The sequence below is a fragment of the Bombus bifarius genome, unplaced genomic scaffold (genome assembly GCF_011952205.1).
Source record: "Bombus bifarius isolate JDL3187 unplaced genomic scaffold, Bbif_JDL3187 scf7180000008039, whole genome shotgun sequence".
In the NCBI taxonomy this organism is placed as follows: Eukaryota; Metazoa; Arthropoda; class Insecta; order Hymenoptera; family Apidae; genus Bombus; species Bombus bifarius.
This window is the reverse complement of record NW_022884409.1, coordinates 912242-935445: the sequence shown is the minus strand read 5'-3', so window position 1 is coordinate 935445 and position 23204 is coordinate 912242. Positions and strand designations below refer to the sequence as shown.

At 42.4% G+C, this 23204-nt stretch overlaps 1 protein-coding gene across 1 annotated transcript in view; it reads left to right on the top strand.

Annotated features, from left to right (window-relative positions):
- LOC117207642 (sodium/calcium exchanger 3) overlaps positions 1–23204 on the top strand; it is a 121408-nt gene that overhangs the window by 66151 nt on the left and 32053 nt on the right. The window contains exons 4-5 of the mRNA XM_033448032.1: positions 235–426; positions 9262–9429. Coding sequence (XP_033303923.1) covers positions 235–426; positions 9262–9429 — 360 coding nt within the window. The remainder of the gene's footprint in view (positions 1–234; positions 427–9261; positions 9430–23204) is intronic.

The following is a 23204-nucleotide window of genomic DNA, read 5'->3' as shown; positions in this document are numbered from 1 at the left end:
ATAGAGAATGAAATTCGCTGTACAGCCCGCGTGAATTAACAAACGAGCAACGATCGCGTTTGAATTGAATTAACGTGGAAATCCAGACGAGTTCTTTTCTTTCTTTTTTTTTCTATATCTTCCTTCGTCTTCTTTACGCGGCGCCTGCGTCTCGATCGTATAACCGGCAACGGCAGGAATTTCCCGGAACTGTTGATCGAACTACTTGAGCAGCGAGGTGCGATGTGTTTTCAGCCGAGGCAGGGATTGCAGTGGCGGCGGAAATGAAGCAACCGGAGGAGCGCACTGCCGAAGAAAAAATGGCGTTGCTTGGGAAACCGAAACTGGGCGAGGTGTCCAGGGCGCAGATACGAATCAAAGAATCGAAGGAGTTCAAGAACACGGTGGATAAACTGGTGCAGAGAGCCAACGCTTCTATCCTGCTCGGTGAGTCGATACTTCTTCAGCTTGAAACTCTCTAAGACACTCCCTTGCAGCCCCTTGATCTCCAGCAACGCGAACGAATTCAAACGCCCCCTTTTCCATCCTCTCACGCACGTTCCTCCTAAGGGATTATTACATTTTCACCGTCGACATTCAGATCGCCTCCCCCTTGGTCGTCTCGAGGAACATTCCGCTCCGTAGTCGCCTATATTTTTATTTCTACGTAACTTTGGAAATTATCTTCTTATTCTGGCGTTTTAACGAGTCGGTGGGGTAGAATATTTAAAAGCTCGATACTCGCCTGCCCAATTTCCTCCGCCTCTCGCAGCGAGATCTCTTCCTTGATCACCAAGCATTTTATGATTTCAGCCGTTTCTTGTCTCTTGTTCGCCGCATTATCCGCCGCTCTGACTTCAAATTCTCCTTATTGCACCACTCGGGCGTATATTTTCTCGTGAACGAGCCCTGATTAAAGCAGGATAGGTTAAGAAACCGCTAACCTACCGCTCTTCCACTGAAAACGAACGAACAGAAGCGTGTTGCCAGACTGCGTCTAGTGAAAAATAATTACAGAGCAAGAACATCTATTTTTATGCTTGTTTTTCCCTTCAGACATCGCGTAGTTTCCTCTTCCTTATGATCCTTCTTTCCTATTTCACTTCCTTCCTTCGAAACTTGCCATCTACCTTGAATTTATTTTATACGCTACTTTAATTTACGCGAGCGACGAAACCATTGGTGGAAATCATTACGAGTAATTATCTAGATATCCTATAGCTAATAGAAACCAATAATAACGAACGGGTTAATGGTGGCGAGAGGAAAGAATCGCCAACACGGTCTCCCGAGAAGATTCTTCCGCCAGCAGAATCAAACTACCGTAACCAATTGAGTTATCCACATGGTCGACGAAAACGGCTTCTCTCTGATCCTAATATTTGCACAGACTACCTGAACGGACAACCATACGAGACAGTAACCTCTCATGTTCCTGATACTTTTATCTATCAATTAGATAAAACGTACGTCTGATATTTCAAAGATGTACGAGGATACAAAAAGCACAAAATTCTCACGGACTTTAGATAGAGTTATGCTTAACACTAGAACTACCACACCAGTCAAATTGACTGGTTTTACAATTTTATTTTAAAATTTCTACTTCGTGTTATATTTTTTTCGCAACGATAACTAAAAGAATAATCTAATGAATTTTATTTTGCTTTTTATGTATTCAAACTGAAAATAATTTCGTATCAGGGCCACTTATACCAATACTAGTGAAAATGCCTGGTCTTTAAAAAATACGTAATAATAGAATATTTTTACGTTTATTGATTTATTACTTTCTTACAGAAGGAATTCCATGTTATGTAGTACATTTTTGGTATTATTAATCCATCTGGCTTGTCAAAGTGTAAAAGGGTCCTACAATCTGTTTATCGGACACCAATTAACCATTTTCCCCTTTTTGTACAACTTCCCACACGTTTTTTAAACTTTTACTGCGTATCATTCAGTATGACGATATCAGTTATCAGGAAAATTCCGGATCGATCGCTGGGTCCTAACGCTAGAAATACGACATCAGTCAAAATGATTGGTTCTACAATTTTATAAATGTGTCAATCTTCGTTTAGGTCGATCATGGTCCCAGATGGATTAATAATACCAAAAATGTACTACATAACATGGAATTCCTTCTGTGAGAAAGTAATAAATCAATAAATATAAAAATATTCTGTTATTATGTATTTGTTAAAGACCAGTCATTTTGACTGGTTTGGTAAAAATAGCTTCGTGTTAACTATCGATAGTTCTTGTGTTAAAATCATATGCAGATTTATTAGATACACACTTTTATTTCGGCCAAATCTTCGTTTTTCCTGAACCAGTGATCACTATCGATCAACGGATGTTGGATCATTGTCGCGAAATTGGAACGTTTCGTTTTATAGCGATGTAGCGAGAGTCCGACTAAGGCTAGTTCAAAAAGTAAAATGGTAACAAGTTTGCGTAATCCAGAAAGTTTGGTAGGAAGCTTACACGCGAGTTTAACTGGAAAAATAATAAAAGCGAAATATCTGCGTGTATATCAGAATTAAGCCGGTCTTCGTCGATCGAGAATTATTGTATAGACGTATTTTCAATCTGTTCTTACTCGATATTAATCCATGTAGTTCGTCGTAGACTAATCCATTTATTTAAATTGATTTCTCTTCCGCCCCCTTCCATCCCCTTCCCTTTCTATTATTTATTAATTCGTAGCTATCGATATTGCCTGCACGTCAGTGCATCAGTCAACGTCATTCCTCTGTAAACAGATTTATATTTGTGCCCACGAATGAAAGGAAAAAGAAACGAGAAAATTCTCCGATATCCCAACGAAGTTAAAATACGCAGAAAGAGAGAAAGAGAGAGAGAGAGAGTTAAAACCGAGAGTACTGCGTGCGGAAACACGCGTACGCGCACTGAATCAACGCGCGAACCTTCTTCAAGTTGGATCGCACCTACGGAAGCGAAATTCGAACGGGAACAGTGAAGTTTGCGAGAGCGGATAGCTGGAGTTTAGCGATTCTATGCAACAGAGAATTCGTTTTATATGCGTTCGCAGTTCCGCTATGGTAAACCTTCTCAACTATCTCGATGCCGCAACTTTAATTATTGTCTAGACGCTACAACACGAAGGCGATGGTAGACGTTGGAAAAAAATGGTACGAGCTGCTGGCATCGTTTCGCCTATTTCCCTATTGATATTAGATTCGAGATCGCTGTCCCGTTATATTGTGTTTCAAACTTGTATCGTCGAGCGTAACAGAGAAATAGAGAAAGAGAGAGGAGGGTTGAGTTGGCGCAAAGTCCGGTGAATCCGGTGGCGGCTAAAGTTGAGAGGAACTACGGGTGGGTTGGTAAATCGGCACGGTTCTATTGCACGGCGACTCCTTTTGTTCGACGAGCCGTTTTGCATTTCACGTTTTGCCCTGCCTTTCGCGAGAGGAAATCGCCAGGGACACGCCTTCTTCGCGCCTCGATAAAGCGTTTCCCTTCGACGGGGTTCGTTTCCTCGTCGTTTTCACGTTTTCGTCTGGAGAGATGGAGGAACGTCCTCTCACGATCTATCCGACAGAATCCGCCAGGGCGGAGCGGAACAGAGGGGAGAAACGAAACAAAGAGAACCGGCGAAATTAATGGATTCGGGGTGGATGAGAAGTCGAAGTCCTTTGAACAAGTCGTTGACAAAGAAAGAGAGAAATACCGTTGGTGTTTAGACGCGTCGGGCCGATTGATTTATTGGCGGGCAATGTGTCTGTCGAGCCGGAGGACATCTTCGTTAATCGAGCACAACCGACAGTCTGGTCTAATTCCGTGAGTGGAATTGTTTTCGAGCGTGGCATAGCTGTTCCAGACGATTCCCAATGGTAACGGAGAATCGATGGACATCCGCGCCAACTGCAGAAAATATTCCGGTTACGCTGTTAAACCGGAGACGAAAGAATTTTAATTTCAAACGAAGCCCCGTTGAATTAAATGGAGGGTAAGTTGCGTCAAAGAATTCACTCCGGTAATAAAAGGAAATGGAAACAGGGGCGAGAGAGAAAATTAACCCGTGAACCTTTTCCGCGTACGCTTAATTTGTTATGGTTGTTAACGTTCAAACAAATTTACCGGTATTATGAGCCCGTCGTTGCTCCCATATTCTCCGATGTTTATATAATCATGCGGCGTTTGCTTGATGCCATTACACCGGCTGAATGAAATTAAACCGAAACATGAATGAAATTTAAATGTAACGTCGTTCGGATTCGGCTTCCGATTGAAATTGTTTGCTTTTAATCTGCAACCTTTTGCCAAAGTTGACGTATGAAAAAGAAAGAAAAAAAGAAATGGGAATAGCAGCTGCCGATGAAAATTTTTATCGCATAAATCTCCAGAGAGCAACCGTCGTGTATCGTGCGAACGAAACGTCTATCGAGAAAAGAATCCCCTTTCCGACGAGCTCGTTACGCGACCACCGGCTCCGACATACGTAACAAATTCGATTACGCGTTCGTAATTGAAGAACGACGCTTGTGCCGGGTCGAGTACAAGGTCTGCGGAACGCGTGTTTCCAGGGACCAGTCGATTCTACGCTAGAATAAGTCAGTCGATGACGGACTCGCCTACTCGCTGCTGCATGGATCGTTGCAACGTATTTCGCTCTTGTGAATCGATCGCCTGATATTGCGACTAAAATTTGCCAATTCTAGCAATTCCTTTCATATTTTTCTCGCCCTTGTTTCAAATAATAATTTTATGAAACTCAAAGAAACCGAGGTTAGATCAAAGTTCTTCCAGTTCGATTACACGTTGAATTTCTGGTTTTAATTAGATCGAAACTATTTGTAAATTTTCAACGGGATTTACGATTTCGCTAGTGAAATCATCGAGTAAAGAGGATCGGAGAAAATAAACGAAATTTCCTCCTGACAATTCGGATCGAAGATGCACGCGACTGTAGGACAACGACCACGCGACGACAACTTCCACAGCGTTGCTGCTTTAAATGTAAATGTTGGCAGTGCGCGAAGGCGTTTACCCGTTGGAATCTGTTTCACTGCAATCTCGACCAGCAGCTCGAAGGATTGCTCGCTCAATGAAGCTTCTCTGGAAATCGTGTTACCGCGATTCCGCCAGTTTGCCGAATGTGTCGTTATTCATCCGACAAACGCAGACCGAAGAATTATTTCATCGCGTTTCGGTCCATGTTAAAGCTTGATATAGCTTTTCCAACAAACTGCGGCTACACCGCACCTCTTTGCCGCGATAGCGGAATCTATCGAAATTCAGATTAACGTAACCGAGAGAAAACAAAAATGTTGCAACGCGAAACATAGGTGGGAAATATGTGGAAAAAGTCGAGGCATGTGTTCGTCATTTGCTAGCAGCTGTCGATAAAACGCCACGTTTCCGGTACGTTGGAATGCGCACGCGATTTTCATAAACAATTGAATTACCCGGCAGCAAAAACCTTGACAAACACCGTGTTCCACGAAACGAACAAAATCTATTTTCCAGTTGAATAAATTTGATTTCCTTTCTACGTACATTACAGTCCGGATGCTTGTAAATTATTGTAAATATATCAAATATACAACGAACGAATCAGATACGACTTCTTGACCAAATTTTCGCCTCTTCTCTTTCTCTCGCAAAACCATACACATATCGATAAAAATAATTAGTTGGCAATTTCCTTGAAAATTAATTAATTCACTGTCACTGCCATGGACATGTTTCGGAAAGAGCTCCATAAATTGGTCGTCGTTCGCTGTTCTTCCTGCGAATTTCTTAAATGGCCATTTAGGCCAGCAATTTTTATTCGACCGAACGGAGAAGAAAAAGATGAAAGGCAGAGAGAGAGAGAAAGATGAAAGGTCTGTCCCGAAGAATTCGCACCCTTTGTGCGCGCACCCTCGACTGCCCTCGGCGAGGTTAATTTTAGCTCGAAAATACGAAGCGTCAGTCTGTTATCTAAACGCGTTCGATCCCACTCGTTTTCTACTCGACGATCTCTGAATCGCTGCTCTGCTCCTTTTCCCCCGATCAAATTGGTTAAATCGGCAGATTTGTATCGTAATTGCTCGAAGTAATCGGCATCGAAACGTTGAAGAAACCAGAGGTACATTGATTCGGAGATATTAATCTGCTCGCTGGAATTGCTGTGAACGTGAGTCTTTTGACGATCACGTATTTGTTCCGGTCTCGTTGTTTTCTTCCGCCTAGAAAATAAAAGAGATCTTTAAAGCGTGTGTCGTACGAGGGGAACGAAATTGTTTAACCAGGTCGGTGGTCGGTTTAATCCAACGCGGAGTATGGCAACGACGACCAAGCGAGGGAATCTCTTCGAGCAGCTCCATCTTTCGGGAGGATGAGTATTCCAGGCGGAACGAATCAATTCTTTTAATTCTTTTCAGGGAGAGAGGGAGAGAAAATTGACGCACGCTCGCGTTCCCGCAAGAAACGCCGACCATATTCGCGACAACGAATCCTGCGAGACCTGTCCTTCCTATCGCCAACCTTTAACGCTTCTAACATCAGCTAAGGTGTCGTTTTCTCGCTTCGAAATTCCTTTCTCCCATTTAATTCGACGTTACTTAATCCTTCTTCTTTTCTATTCTTCTTTTTACATTCTTTCTCATCTCTCTATCTTTCCAATTGTTTTTTCATTTTGCGATCACGCTCGTTCCACGAAGATTTCAAGCTGATACGATCGTGATATCGGACACTTGTTTCATCGCATTTTGAATATAAATGAGAAATTTGGAATCGCACGCCAACAACATCTTATCGATCTATTCACGGAGCGTATAACGCAACGTCTCGCGAGGCGTGTCCCGTAAATAGATAAATAAATAAGCAAATTGTGCGAAGAAACGCGTAACCGTTTCGCGAAATCGCAATAACAGCAAGAAACGACGACGGATTAATGAAAGTTTTACGACCACGCTAGCGTAGATCGGTCGTAAAATTGTGAAAGTTTCGTTAGACGTTCTCAAGTCGTGCTAGACGCCAGCGTATCCTTTGGGAATAAACGTGCGGCTGTTTCGAACGTTTAGCTGCATATCGGGCAAAGTGAAAACGTAAATATGGAGAAACGTACGAGAGTTGTATAATTTTGTCTGAAATTTCCTCTAGGCAACACAGGCTCGCGGAGGCATTGGAAAATTTACGAACAAGAATTATCATATACTTGTACTTCAGGTGGTTATTCATGCTAATACTAATCTTTTACGAAACATACGTTTACGCTGTATACAAATTTGTATGCAACTTGTATATACAGGGTGTGGTCAAATAATACGTGAGAGTAAAAAAAGAATAAGAACAAAATATGCGATAAAATTTCTTCATTCGAGGCTCAGATTACGAGCAAAATCGAGTTTAAAAATTTACCAAGCGTCAATAGGATGCTATTGTATTAGGTCGTCCGAAAAGTTTCTTCCCTTTTATAAGGAAATAGTGGACGCACATTTCCCGTTTTATATTATTTTATCGAGTTACGTATGATTCAGTTTGTTCTGTCAAAATAAAGATCACAACGTTCGACAGATTAGGTTTCATGTTTGTATAAAGATGCATCGTTGTAAAAGACGTGTCTGTAAAAGAAAGACACTTTTCGGACAACCTAATAGAAGCGAGAGTAAGTCAACAATATGAAATAAAATTTATTCGTTCAAGGCTTTATTTTCGAGAAAATAGAGTTTGAACGTGTTTATTTAAGAATCGATCTGGTACTTGTATGCGTATGATAAATTTTCAAGCTTATTTCAATGCTGTTCAAGCATACTTGACAAATCTTCAAACTCGATTTTCTCGAAAACTAAACCTTAAATCAAAGAATTTTATTCTCCATATTTCGTTCTTATTTTTATTCTGCCGCGCCCTGTATATCTTCTGTATATATTCTCAGATTCACTCCAAGTTGTACCAACACAACCAAATGACAGTCATATCTCATTGAAATCCCAATGCAGTTTTAGAATGTTTTATACGACATACTATATGGAGGTACAAATCTTGTAGGAGGTTCGCATAATTTCGCGAGCCAGTGTAGCTAATCTCTATTTTGTAGTCGCTCGCCTGGATAGATAACTTCTTGGAGGTTGCAGGCTGGTCGTTTCAGTCCCGAGGCTGATACCGAGAATAATTGATCGAGGCGGGACGCGTTAGCCCTTAAACAACCTTCGACAAGAAAAATTCCGTTCGGACCAGGTAACGTGTGCTGCCAGCCTTTGTAAGACTAAGTGGAAATTATCGGCGGGGAAAATCGATCGGACGCGATACACGTCCTCGCAGCAACGTTCTTTGGCGGAAAGCATCTCGCTAGATGCTGATTTATGGCGTTGTAATAAATTGCGATAACCAACGCTCGCCAATTACCTGGAATGGACAAACACGTAAATTATACAGGGGAAAGGGGAAAAATCCAAATGGAAGAATCCACGTCCGAAACATTGGTTTCGCGTTTTGTTCTTCGCGCTGCAATTCCTCCACGAAATGCGCACCGCCGTTGATTTATCGCTCGGCGAAATAAAAAGTTTCCCGATGGGAACTTTGAATCCGAGACAAAGGAAAAAGCTTGGAAAGTTCATCGACGGGCGCCAAATTCTTTTCTCTGAGCGGCGGTTCGATGCGACCCTGGAATAAGAAAGAATTCGAGAATTAGAAAGGGAATTGCTGGGAAATAATTTGCGGATGTTGGATCGCAACGGTGTAGGAATGTTACGCGTTACGAATGGGGTGGTTTGACGTAATTGCAGGATCCGAGGACAGGCGAAGGAATCCGCAGAGGGAAACTACGCACCATGAAAACTATTTATTTCGCCATGGAGATGCCGCGACCCTACGATACATTCTTGTTGAATTTCCAGGAAGAGAAAGACACATTGCCAGCAAATTCCACAAATTCAAATTTATCTCACCCTGTTTACGTTTTTCATCTTCCAAAGCTCTTGTAAAAAAAAATACTATAACTCAACAGCAATGCCGGATTACAACGAGTTGTTAATAAATTTTCGTTAGGATCTGCAGAGTAGGAAAAACACCGAACAAATTTCTACAACTCTACAAATCTTCCTCTCTGGTATTCACGTTCTTCCTGTTACTGGGGTATTTTTTACAAAATACCGTAACTCGATGGCGTTGAATTACGATACGTGCAAACAGATCAGAGTCTGACCTAATCCCAAATCCACCTCGCAACTATTCACACTTCTCATTTTCCAGAGTACTCCGTATCACCGTAGATGCTCGACAAAATGAATTTACTCGTAATAATCGCTAAATACATATTCTCAGGAACGAGCTCGTGGAAGGAACAGTTCACGGAGGCGTTGACGGTGAGCGGCGGCGACGAGGACGAGGGCGAAGGTGCTGGTGAACCAATCTCACCGTCCTCCTTGGATTATCTGATGCACGGCTTGACGTTATTGTGGAAGGTGTTGTTCGCGTTCGTCCCACCAACTGGTAAGTTGTGCGATATCGAGCTGCACTCGAAAGAATGGACGCTCCTCTGGCGGGGAAAATGGTGGAAATGGGATAGGGCGGTTTCCTGCGGTGTTGCTGCATCTGGCACGCGTAAGTTATGCTTGTCGACAGCCAAGCGAGATCCACTTATACTCGGTCGAGTACGAGGCACGTGCTGAAATATTTTTGGTATCCCCGCGACACGAGTTTCTCCGCTTTGTAAATTAAAAATCGCAGATGGTGGCCTTGTTTATGAGTGAATTAAATCTGACGAAGGCCGTGCCATACGATTCCAAGGATACGGAACGAATTTTCATTCACACGTGGAAAATTCTTGCAGAAAATTATTAAGTGGACTAAAAACGGTACATTGGATATCGTATTAATATGTATCAGAACATATCAGCTGGATACAGCGATTATTCCGTTTTATGGCTGTTAATTATTCGATTTATTCCCTATATTTCGAACAAACCGCGTTCTTTAAGAGTTCTTCTCACAACGCGTATTCTTGTCACGTGCAACCGAATTTCCAGCCGAGGTTTCTTACTTCGGATCAATTCGCTCGTTATCCGCAAAATTAGCTACAGTACGTCGTTATCGGCAAGAAACTCAAAAGGCAGGCAGGTGATCAAATCGATAGAACGATTGGAAAGTCACGAGGATTTCTATCTGACAGTCCGCTGTCAAGTTACACATTTGCTCCATAAAACTGATCTGACAACCGGCCTGAAATACTTCGACGAGCGATCTCGATAACCTCGAGGACAGTTTCTGGCGATCTTTCATTGTCCTGCGGAAGAATCGCACAGATTCTGCCGCAGGTAAATGGTAAGTACCGGCACACAATTCTCTCACGGAAAAGATCTTGCGGCGGGTTACTGTGGACAGGTAGTGAGTTACAAGAACATGTAGAGTATCAAGAGACGCTCAACGTGGTAGCGAGACTTTTATTGCAAGAAGGGCTCTGCCAGGAAATGGAAATCGAGTTTCCCCAGTGGATCGAGTTCGTCGTTTAAACTCACGCTAGACTGCCTCCACATGCCCGTCGCTCTTTTTCTCGTCTGCACTGCTATCGTTTCGTCTTCGTTCGTCAACGCCGCTAGTTCGCTGTGTGTTTCACGTTGTTTGGAACTGCCCTTCCGACGATCGAGCATCGAAGGACTACGCGACAAAGGATAAGGGTTAATTAAAAGTTGTCTTACTATTATGGACCTCTACTATTAGCTACGTCGAGCTCCAATTTCGAAGAATCAACGAAGCTAATTCCTAGTTTCCACTCGCTACGTTTTATAGGGATTTTTGTAAGCAGCGAACCTTATCGAAACGCATCGTTCGTACGAAAAGATCGTGTTTTGTGTTAGATCAACGGTGATTAAACACCGTTGTTGTTACGATGGGAATCGTATAAGCGTTTTCGAAGTCGAATTGATCGACTCCAGCTTTTTTGTCTATTTCCTATTTTTCTTATATACGTACGCGTGATATTTCAATTTTCAAGAGACAAATGACTTACTTCCACAAGGTTCCATTGATAAATAAACCTACGATAGCAAGAAAACGGCACAAATAGTAGTAAATTATGAGGTAAACTTGAAAAACAGTGTTTCTAACATTGTGATTTTAACTGCTGTGTAGATACATATTTGCCTGCCTCTAATGTCTAAGGGAGAAGTTTGCTTGGAAATAGCAATTTGCTACTATAACCCCTGACAACTTTGATGTCCGTTTGTGTCCATTTCCACTGGGAATTGAACTACATTGCCGCAGAGCTCGAGTTACTGACCGCAAGCCTCCTAATATTTGGGAATAAATTTCTGTCGATCGAGCGTAATTCCAACGTTTCAGAAATTGTTGAATGAACAATTTCCCGCATAATCATTAACTAAGGCCGGCAAATTACTTAAAACGGCGAAATTAATCGCTCCTTCCTTCCCTATCGCAGATAAATGATCGAATTTCAAGCTGGAAATTGTAAAATCGACGCTTTACGCTTGTTCTATCCAATAAAGGGCAAGTGTTCGATTAACTTGCATAAAAAGCAGTACTTTGCCATCCTTTATGCACGCATGAAAACGAGGCGTTAACACGTAAACGCGATTTTCTGTTTTACATGAGAGATAAAACACGTCCGCGATCAATAAGCTCCGCGTGGAAAAAAGCATAAACGATTTTTCATCTCAAGCGTTAATAATTATTCCGTTTAACGAAATATTGAGAAAAAGCGTCGTAAAATGGCGCGCACCGTGCGTGTAGTACAATTAATTTGCCATATTTTGTTGCTATACGCGTTTACAGAATATCACCAGAAATTTACCAAAAAAGGAAAATTCGTGTCATAAAAGCGTACAGCGTGAGTGCAGAAAAAAAGTAATGAAGTCGTTGAATTCTCGCAACCTCGACTCTCGATTCGTAACAATGGTGCAGGGGAAAAAACGTAATCGTGTTCCTAGTCGCGTGTCAATGGTCATCGATTGATCGTAAAATCGTCAAAACGCGTACATCGCGTAACAACAGTCGAAACAGTCGTAAAACTTGCTCCATGTCACAGGTCATTCCATAAATAACGTCGCGTTTTCCCGTCTAACTTTAGCGATAATTTTACAATATTTTTAGTAACAATTTTACAAAATGAGAAATTATATCGATGTTAGTTTCAGACAATTTTAAAGCGTGAAATGTTTATCGGGTGTAACGAATCATCCGTTATTTTTTAGGTTTATGTTTCGCCGCTTTGGCGATTTTTCATCAAATACCATTTGAAAAATATTGTACATCGGCGCTAACTAAATTCACCAAATAAAACGAACGGTGTAATAGTTTCCAATTATATCCTTTTATTCTAAGTAATATTGTTTTCCCTGTCACACGATCGATTATCGTCATTACGAGAGAGAAAATTCTATTTTAACCGCAAACGTTGTGAAATTCCTACCTGTACGTTTCGACAATTGCGTATTTAAATTCGTGCATATTCAAATTTTCGGATATTCAGATTTTCAGATACGTTTCTATCCTACAGACTGAAGGTGGAAAATGAAAGACGACCTGGTATCTCGTCGCTTCCAAGTTCTTGCTTCTCTTTCATCTGTAATTGTTCCTTTATTAAATAAACCTTGTAATCGCCTTAGGGAGTAATTGACTTTTTAACATAGTAACACGGCGTCTCTGGCCACTGGTTAAGAGGCTAACGGATCTTCCTTCTCCGAGACTCTTTAAATTTTCATCGCGGTTCTTCACCAATGGAAAAGAAAACGCCGCGACGACGAGCGGTTGCCGCAGAGGCGAAAAAAGTCCTCGGCGTCTTTCAATGTGAAGCGGGACAGCGGATTATAAAATTAACGCTCGAACCTACGGATCGTGAGAGGGAAAATTCAGCTAGCGACAAGTTCCCTCGCGAGAATAAAAATTCCAGCGAGAAACTTCGTGCTTACGCCGTGTACTCAGATCTTTATCTTCTTCTTCTGCGCGCGTTTAGGAAATATTTCATGGAAAGACGCGTTCACGCGATTCAACGTGATCAATGTTGCGCTACTTCGATATGTTACAATTTCATACGATGATTCTCTGAATTAAAGATTAAATTACACTTTTTACTAGGACAGAAAGGAACCTAAATCTAAAGGGGAATATATAGGAATAGAGGATCGTTCATAGGATCGTGATCCACCGAAATTCGTATTCTAGGAACGCGATCGCATCCATGTAAATTTACTCCAGCGACCGCGCAAATTATTACCTCGAGGGCGTGTCACGAACACTCTTCGCGCTTCCTCTCTCTCTCTCTCTCTCTCTCTTTGCTTTTATCGAGTGGCTGTCGACCCGGCAGCCGATCGAAGCCCGATCGAAACCGACCCCTCTGCATAATCCGCCCCACAGGAAAAACCACTTTATAGCCTCTCTAGATTTAGCTGAAGGATTCTTCGCACGAGCTGATCACGGACCTGGCTATCGTTGAGCATTATCGTTGTCTACCTCTGCGTTGATCACGCCAATTTAACTACAATCCGTGGCCATCGAATCGCGATCACTAAAAACATTCCATATTGTTTATTTCTGATGATTAAAATTGCGAAACGTGGATGAATCTCGACGGCGAAGTTTATTAATCGTCAAGGTTATTACCTTAATCCTTAAAATAATCCGTAGAAGTTAACCTTCCCCAATGGGAAACGAGCCATTTTCTTCTTGAGAATTCGTTATTAATCCCGTGCATGTGCGTGGAATTTGAGAAATTAATGGAGCCGTGGTTTCTAAATTAAAATTAAATTAAAATTAGTAGAAGAATTGTCTGCCTGTGAAAGTAAACTGTTACGACTCGTTTCTAACTTACGTTCCGGCAGCTTCCATCCCATCGTTGATCGATGCTACGGATTTATTTCAAAAAATTGTCGCAAGCGTCGCTATATCGCCTCTTTCAAGTATTCTCGTTGTCTCGAGCAGCGTTTATCGATCGAATCGTGGCAGATCTCCGCAGAGATAAGGATGACGATCAAGATAGCCGCGGATCGTAACGAGGGGAGAGAAAGCTCCTCGCCGCGTGAAGATCATTGGCGCGGGAAAGCGGGCTGCTGCAGTGTCCTAGAAAATGTCCAAGGACGTAATCTCGAATGAAACGAATGGCTGATGTACCTTAGCCCGTTTCATCAAACGAACACGAAATAGAGAGCACATGCACATAGGCCGCGCTCCTAACAATTATCGACAGAAATATCGTACCTCTACGGTTTGGCCTTTGCTCCCACGTTTTCTTTGACGAAGACCCCGATAGTACAGGTCATGGTACGACCCGTATGCGTGTGATATAGTCGAAAGGATAGAAATAGAAAGAAACGAGTATTATTGAAACTGGAAAAAGAGCTGGCTAGCATTGATTAATATAGTAGAAATTGGTTTGGAAGAGTCTCGTAGAAGAAATAATATAATTGCACATGCAAGTAATCCATTATATAATTACACATCGAACAAGTTAGAGGTAATCGAGCTTCTAACTTGTTCGATGTGACTTTCATAGATTTTCTTATCTTCCCATTGGTCGAGTAATAAGATACAATTTTTATCCTATTAATCCTAGAATTCGACGACTCGAAAATTCTATCTACAAATAAAGAAGATTTCGCGGTATAAATGTAAGCTTTGGAAATCGTAGAAGTTTGGATTCGAGTTTACGGTAATTGTAAGAACAGCGTAGCATTGTTGTTTGTTCGTAATGGTTTAAGAAGTGTTACAGCTATCCACTTTGGTGGCTAAATAATGTGTTTGGCCGAAAGAGAAAAAGGTAATTCGATGATTCGTTCGTTGGAAGTACCATGGTAGATAAAGGGAAACGATAAATCAAAACGGCAGCGAGAAGATTAAGACACCGACGAGATCCTTCGATGTAGTGCCGGCGATCCGTTTAATGACTGTTAGGGAAAAAAAAGAATGAAACCGTAACGGGGTATCTCGTGATTAACGCGATAGATCACGGGTTGACGGGACCATCAATCACCGGAGATAGAGTTACACGAAACAACCGGCTGAAAGAGAGAATGTGCTCGACAACCTTCGAAAAATCAGGAGATTGCTTTCTGCAAATCCCTCGATATGTATAAAACAAAAAAAAAAAAAAAACACTTTCCAAAGAAACAACGCTACAGTCCTTGAAAAAAGTCGATAAAACGAAGTGGAGGAAAGCATCGCAATAGCGGAAGCCACTTTCTATAGAAATAACTTCTTTCAGTGGTAGAAACAACGATTAAGGAAACTTCGTGGCGCGGCGAGGTAAACATAGGAATCGGCAAATGGTGCCCAGTTTCAATCCCTACGGGCCTGTACAAAATTCTCTGACTGTCTAAAACGTTTCTACGATTCCGAAATAACGCATTTATGAAAAATTCCAATGATACTATAGTATAGCCACAGTAATATTTCTAAAGTAGACTTCCGATATTCGGAGAATCAAGCGACTCTCTCTCCCTCTTTAGACTCAATTTCCTCTCTTTGCGTCTACGAGAATATGAATTTGCATAAAAATCCGTAGTCCGGTGACGTTATTTTTTGATGGATGAACCGTTCCTCCGGTTACGTTAATAAAATCATAAATTTGCATAAGTAAGATTATCTGAAAATAGGAAATTTAGAATGTGCTTTGAGAAAGCTAGAGAGAATGCGAAATTGATCCGAGGAGTATAAGTGGTGGAAAAATGGCGAAGTAAATTTGAGATCGGATAACAGGCGATGTCTCTGAGACTGTGATGAGCTTTAACTCACAGTAAGTATCTCCTAACTAGCAAGAAAGTCTTCGGCGAACGTCGGCAAGAGTCTCTCCACAATGTGAAGCTCGACACGATGATATTATCCTGCAGAAGGGATCGCTACTCCGGGGAGATTTTGTGGGCTTTCATTGTCTACTCGCCAGATACTTTGCCCCCTCTCTCTCTCTCTCTCTCTCTCTCTCTCTCTTCATTCTGCCACGCAAAATTATTTCGAACGTTTACAAGCCAGACACGGTATACGGATAATCCCTTGCAAAAAGTACAGGAACATTTATCTGAGAAAAACACGGAACATGCGTTAAACTGTTGCGTTATCGTGTTGGTTACTTCGATACTTACGAGACTGATGAGATATAACGCCATTCTTCTTAAGCTAACTTTCCATTAATATTATCATATCATTTATTAATAGGCCATAGCCAAATTACGTATATATACACACGCATGACGATCGTATAAACATAGTTTAGAAAATACGAAAGCAATGTAAATCCGCCTCCTGCATCGTGAGCCTACACAGGCTACATTTCAGCGAAACAATTGGCATAATTAAGAATACGGTACAGATTGACCATCAACATATAAGTTTCTTCAAAACTTGAGTCTCGTATCGTAGTCTGCTTTACCGTATTATTGCATAATTAATCTTAAATTAATCTTAAATTGAAATCTCGAAAGGGTTATGATATTATGAAACGATAAGAAGAAAGGAAGGGATGCAACAGACGCAAGGGCACATGGAAAGAGTATAAAAAATTGTACAAGTAAATGGAAGTTGCTTGGTGGTGGAGTTGGCTTGGAAAAAGGACGTAAATTACGTGACTTTTATGTCAGTCGCGGATTGCGCGAAGGTGGGGACGTCCCAAAATTTGATTGCAAAAAGTTTCCACGCGATACGTGCGCGTGTATCTACAAAATGGCTGCAGCTGTGACCAAACCGTAATGAAATTCTAATTTCCACCGACGAAAAACAAATTACGGATCCGTTTGGATTCGCGTTACTGCTCTGTCGCGCTTTCGCATTCTCCGGTTCTGCGGAATAATTCGCGATGCAAATGCCCTCCGGCCGCGTGTAAGTACGTTCATAATTATAATCGAGGAACGAACAACAAGAACCTGTCTTCGCCGAGACCTCGTGGAATTGTAAATACCGCGGATCCGACGTTGCGGCTTTTGGAGATGCTCCTTGGAGTATTACAGACTCCAAGTATTTTCTCTGAAATGTTCTTGAAGTTCTTCTCTCAATTCTTCCTCGGATGATTATATTTTACTTCGCTTCGCTTATTCGTGCCGATAATTACAAAATGAGAAATTAAGAATCGTCGAAAATAAACAACAAACTCTTTGTTGCATACGTTGCTCTTTCGTAACATAAACGAGATAAAAGGCAACGTATAACGCGGAAAAATAAAGAGATAAAAGTATGTCAAAAGAAAATGGAACACAGCTGGACAACACTGGCATCAAAGAGTTTACAAGTAGCAAACGTGTGCGGTCGAGTAAACCTGTTCGAGTAAATTATGCGTAATTCCTGTCAACGACATAGCCTGCCCTGTTATTCGAGAGATTATTTCAAACATATGTGCGTAGAGGCGATGCAAAGGATTTGATGCGCGTTCCTTTCCAATTCGACGCTGCGAGACGTATAAAGCCAGACGAAGGAAACTCATTACATCGCTTATTAAATGTTCTATTTCTTCTGTGGTGTTGCTCGACGTCGCATCGATATTTCACCGTTAAATATGCAAAGATACACGATCTGTTTAACAGCTGTCCAATGGAGAGTTGGCCGAGAAGTTATATCGAGAACACGGTAAGGAAAAAACCGTGATCCTCGCTACGGGCTGGCTCGCTTCGTAAACTAAAACCGATGGCACCCGAGGGTCTTATGGAACAGTGTGTCACGTAAAGCAATATACGTGGCCGATGGAACGTGCATGTGCTCGTGTAATATGTATAAAACGTATCGTAAACTTATATTAATGGACTTATAAAGGTTCTTAGGGTACATGTAAGCTGGCGGAAGTTGCTCTTCCAACCTTTTCTTTCGAGCAAGTGATCACTCCACTGAGAAATTTGCTGCAGCTATAGCCCGCTCTTCTCAGTTCAGATCTCCTGTCTGTTTTGCAACTGTCGAAAACAGGGATGTTTCTTCATCTTTCTTTCTCTTCGTTTAATTTTAAACGTTTAGCCATCGATGTCGAAAAACGAGTTAGAGTTACCTGTAAATAAGAAGAAACTCACTAGTGTCTCATTATCATCATAAGATAAATACGCTAATTAGAATAGTAAAATAAACAGTAAAATGCTAAGAAAAAGAAAAGAAGAAAGATACCGATTCTGATTCTAAAAATGATATCCCTCCGTCAAATTGGTCGGCCCTTCGTCAAATTGGTAATCGTCGAAGGAACAACTGTCGAATCGTAAAGATGACTGGCGACGATTGCAAGCTTCCATTTCCTGAGGCGGTAAATTGCGAAATAGCTGACTGCCTGTTATTCGCCTCTCGCGTTGGACTTCATTAGAGCCGTTCCAGGCTGGCTTATGATAAACCAGTGGATCATAAACCTGGCTAGAAATAGGGGAAGGAAGGTAAGTCAGATAACCCGCATTCCAGCTTAAACTCACTCTCAAGACTAGCTTGCACACGGCGGCCGACTCGTGTTGCAAGAATGGCCTACCGCACACGTTCACGCGATATTCCACGACTACGCAATATGTGCCGCATCACCGTAAATTAGGATTTAACGTCGAATTAAGACTCAACGTCCCTTTCCGCGAATATTTCCAGCCATCTATCACCGGTGTTGGGAAAATCCAGAGCATTGGTCATGGACGATCGGGGCGTTAATTATCTTGTAACCGCTGCTGAACGAAAATATGGTCAACCGGGAACGATCCATCATGATCAAGCCCCCCGTACACGAAACCTCTCTAGTTTGTTAATTCGAAATAGAGAGAAACTGGAATTATCTTCTAGCGGGAATTCCAGCCAGCGTTAATACGAAATCATGATTTGTCCGAACGACAACATCGAAAACGCATAATGATCTATCACGAGTGTCCTTCGGCGCAGCCATAAAAAATCGGCGATGATGGAAAGTTTGCCGGATAAAAAGTTGGACGAACGCGTTAAGTAGTAGTAATATGAGCATACGTCTAGCATATCTCGGTATTACTATCTAGTATACACAGAGCAATAGCTCTCGACCGGTATTAGAGCCTAACCCGGTGAAATGAAATTTCCGCAGGTAATTTCCGCAGGCCTCGCAATCCCGGCAGGCTGCCGGATATCGATCGACATTGCTAACCGGTGTTCATTTTTACAGTAAACGCAACCCGCCGGCTGGCCCGCTCGGAAACTTCACCGGCAAACGGAATTACGCTTTTAATTGAGAAAAATATCCGCGCAATTACGATCCGCGGCCCTGAACGGTCGGACGAAGCAGTTTAATTTATTCCGGTTGTGGTTTCCCAGCGCAACCGATCTTCTTTCCTTTATATTAATGTCGATTGCGAAACGTTCATTGGCGAACGCAAACAAGCCGCACCGCCAGCTCACTCTGCGTCTGCATACAGCGAAAGTATTCCGACGTTTTACCAATGAGAACTTTATGCGGAACATCGTAATATGCTCAGAGAGAACGTACGCTGTACGTACGAGACGTTTATGACTGCGATATGATTGAGAAACGAAGAAGCGAATCGTGGAGGAATAATCGAGTGTCAGAGTTGAGCGAGACAGAGTTCGAAAGAATCGAGTCGAGCGACGTTGTCTCGTACAGTTCAATTATTCTCTGCTTCCTATTTCATCGTTAAATATCATTTTATTCTTGTCGTTTTATGTTTAACGATGGGATGCCTGTCTGCGATTCCGCCTTCTCAGAGAATGGATACGCTCGTGCATATTGTAATAATTTCCCCTGCGTTTCTGCGAATAATTTTTCTTAGAGCGTCTTAACATCGAACGAAAGTAATTTTATCAATTACCAGGGCTGCTGCAGTATAAAGAGGCACGGGGCTACTGTCTTCGGCTTTCACGAGTCGCGTGATCCCACTCTGGAAGGCAGAAACGAAATAACTGGAAGGGGAAAAAAGTTTTAAGGCGCCGTATAGCAGTGTACATGGCTGCATCTTCTCGTGTTTCCGAACGTTATTACTTAGCTGTTTATCGCGTAACACGGGCACAAGGAAAGGGAAGAAATTGAATTTCGCCGCGTTCAACGAGAATAGACTGGGTAATGGCAACGAATAATGCCACGAAAATGGCTGGAACGGTAACGATCCGTGTACGAGACGGTAAATTCTCTTTCGCGTTGTCATTCATCGGGATACGGTATTTTTATTTTCTCCGTAAAGACGAACGAGACGCGTACTTCGCGGAATGAACTGAGAATAAAGTGAAAGGAGAATGGAACACCGTTTGTTGAGAAAAAGAAATTCATCGTCGGCTGAAACGATGACTTTTCTACGTAATTTCGGTCTCTTTAAAACGTTCCAGCTTCTTCGACTGTAAATTAAACCAGATTCACTTGACTTTCCAGTTTTTCTTCCTCTTTTCATCCCCTTTTCTTTCCTATTCTTTTTCGCTGGTTAGAAAATCCACCAAGGCAGGCAACAACGTTATCTGAAATGTATCCCGCGTTGAAAACACGAGACGAATAACGCATCAGATAGGTCGGTACGTCAGTCACACGTTTTATCGTGAATCTTTCAACGAGTGGCTGAAAGGATCGGATAGCATAGCCTGTAGTAGCGAAGGAGAAATAGGCCAGGAGCACCCTAGAAACGTTGCCCGCAACGTATGCGATCCCTTTCTCCCCAGGATGTCGCGATAGCAGAATAAACGCGCGAAGCTACGACGTGATAAGGCAGCCAGAACGAATGCTGTGATTTTTATCATGTACAAACGTAGAAACGAATATCGTGATGACCGTGGTAAATTTTTTCACAAGGCACAAGATGTTAAAAAAGAAAAAAGAAAATTTGGACGATTATAGAGACATGAACGAGAAATGCTGTTTTTTCTTTTCGAAAAAAACCAAAGATTAGCTACATTTCGATTAAACGCTTAATCTTCTCAAGTGGCTAGAACACGCTACTCGTCTGATTTGCAAAGTAAACGAACGACTTTTTGCCGGAGATTTTCTTATTAATCTCACAGAGGGTCCTTCGCTAATCCTACAAGTAGGTAGAAGATTAAAAACTCTTCGGTTCCTCCGCTTGCAACGATCCTCTCTCGTCTCCCATTCGACGCGCGATCAACTTCGATCAGTTGGTTTTTCCAAAATTGCAGTCTGACACGAAAAACGCGAACATCGCTGTTTGCTTCGTTAGCGCGATAAATGATTGATTGCCCCGTGGATATTATTTAAAGGCTCGATGTCCGGGATGACCGACTTCCTATCAGATTCTGCACAGAATGCAGCACAACGTGGGAGGAAGTGAAAATCAAACGAAGAGAGAGTTAGAGAGAGAGAGAGAGAGAGAGCGGAGTTCTATTGTGTACCATGCAATTAGCCCGGCGTTTACATCGCGTCGCATCGTTCGAGACTCTGTACAATTCACGCGAACACCTCTGTCTGTATTCCATACAGGACATCGAATTCCAAGCACTGACCAACATAATGACACACCCTACTATTCCGCCAACGTTATTACCATTGCGTCCACTACTGTCACAATAACTATTATCAAGCTTACGTGGATATCATGCTCCTGATATTGTTCATCGCGGAAATTCGTCACGATACCGCCACAGCGTGACGCGATCAAACGTACACGACGACGAAATTTCCATTCGAAAAAGAGGACAACTCCGATATTCGATATTGAAACAACCAAAATTCCTGATATCTTTGATATCGTTATATTATAACAATATTCTCAAAGCTTTAAAGGGAGCGATGGTGTGAAAGAATACGCTGCAAATTTAAACAGAGAGACAATTTTGGTAATACGCTGCCTTCGTATCGTGCTAATATTTTATAAACGAAGAATTTTATAAAAATCGTTCGTTCGCACACAGTACTGTAGATAGAGCGCATTAAAGGATGATAAAATAGAGAGAAAGTCGTCGAGCTCGTCTCGTTCCGTGGCGAAATCGAGTCAGTCGCAGAATCTGTGATTTCATCGTTTCAGCGACTTTTAGATGCAAATATCCGGAAAGTGGAAAATGAGGTTGCTCGCTATCTCGCTGCGACACCCTTGTACTTTCCTATCGAGCAACTTTATCCGTTTTCCAGTGACGTCTAACGCCCTGGCTCTCGTTAAGCCATTAACTTCTATCTTCGCAAGTTCCCTCGGAAGTTTCACCGAAATTTCTTTTCGCGCCCGGCTTCCCCGCGAAACTTTCACGGTCTCGCGACGTTCTGCATCGAAAATGCTTGGATAAGCGCGACCAGCGCTCCAGGAATACGTATCGTGTGTGAGAGAAGGGCTCGTCGTAGTGTCTGACACGACACGTTCCTATACTACTGGCACGCTGTAAAAACCGTATTAAGTGGAACAGGATGGCGCACAGTCCGTTTCTTTGTTCTATTCTCGCGATTTTAACCGTGAACCAGCTTTCCGAATCGTTGTTCCATGGGCATCGAACTGGAATCCGGAAGTTACGGAACTACGCGAATGGCGGTACTCTCCGCGCTTCTACATAACTGATTGCCAGAATGAACTTCTGGAATAACCACGATCCACCGTGGAAGCTGTATCTTGAATTTTCGTTATTTGCTTCGAAGTGGAAATGGAAAATGGATATATACGCCAGGGAGGAATATTCGAGCGGACGAGGAAATTGAAAAGAATCCCCTGCTCTCGTCTTCGACGTTACAGTCGGATTGTGTTCGAAATTGGTCGCTTAAAGGCTGAAAGGGATTCGAATGGCGCGAAAAGATTTTCCGCTGGAATTCTTGCGAGGAGATCCGCGACGGATCGATCTCCGGATTAACGAAGAGAAAAGGGCTGTCGCGGTACACGGCCAAGGAGGTTGTATGCGAAGGTGAATAATACATTGTCTCCGGAGCAACCTGGCGTGTCCGAGGGTCTGGAAAAGGGGGACGAAAAAAGGAACGGCGAGAAGCCCGGCTAAAGAACGAACGTCCAAGGGAAAAGAGAGGAAGGCGGAGCGGAAAGACCGCAAGGTGGAAAAAGGAATGCGCTTTATTTTGCCGGGCACAATCGGACAACGACGCAAAAGCCTGCTGAATTGGCAAAAGCTCTCGAAAGTACTGTATCAAGCTGCCGGCGCGGCGCTTGACTTTGTTTATTCCCGTTCTTTAGCTAACAGTGAACCACAGTGAGCGGCGAGTTTCGCCTATAAATCAACGTCGCGTTGAATGCTTCGGTGCATGATACAAACACGAGGCTTTCTCCCTCGAGGAATGGGAATAAAGTCAAAAATCGCGGCCGTGTCATACCATGCGCGATACGCTTCGATAAAATATTGCTGACGCGTCGAATCTGCGAACCACTCGTTTCTCCCACCTTTATTCCGCTTAATTAAACCTTCGTTCCAAAGCT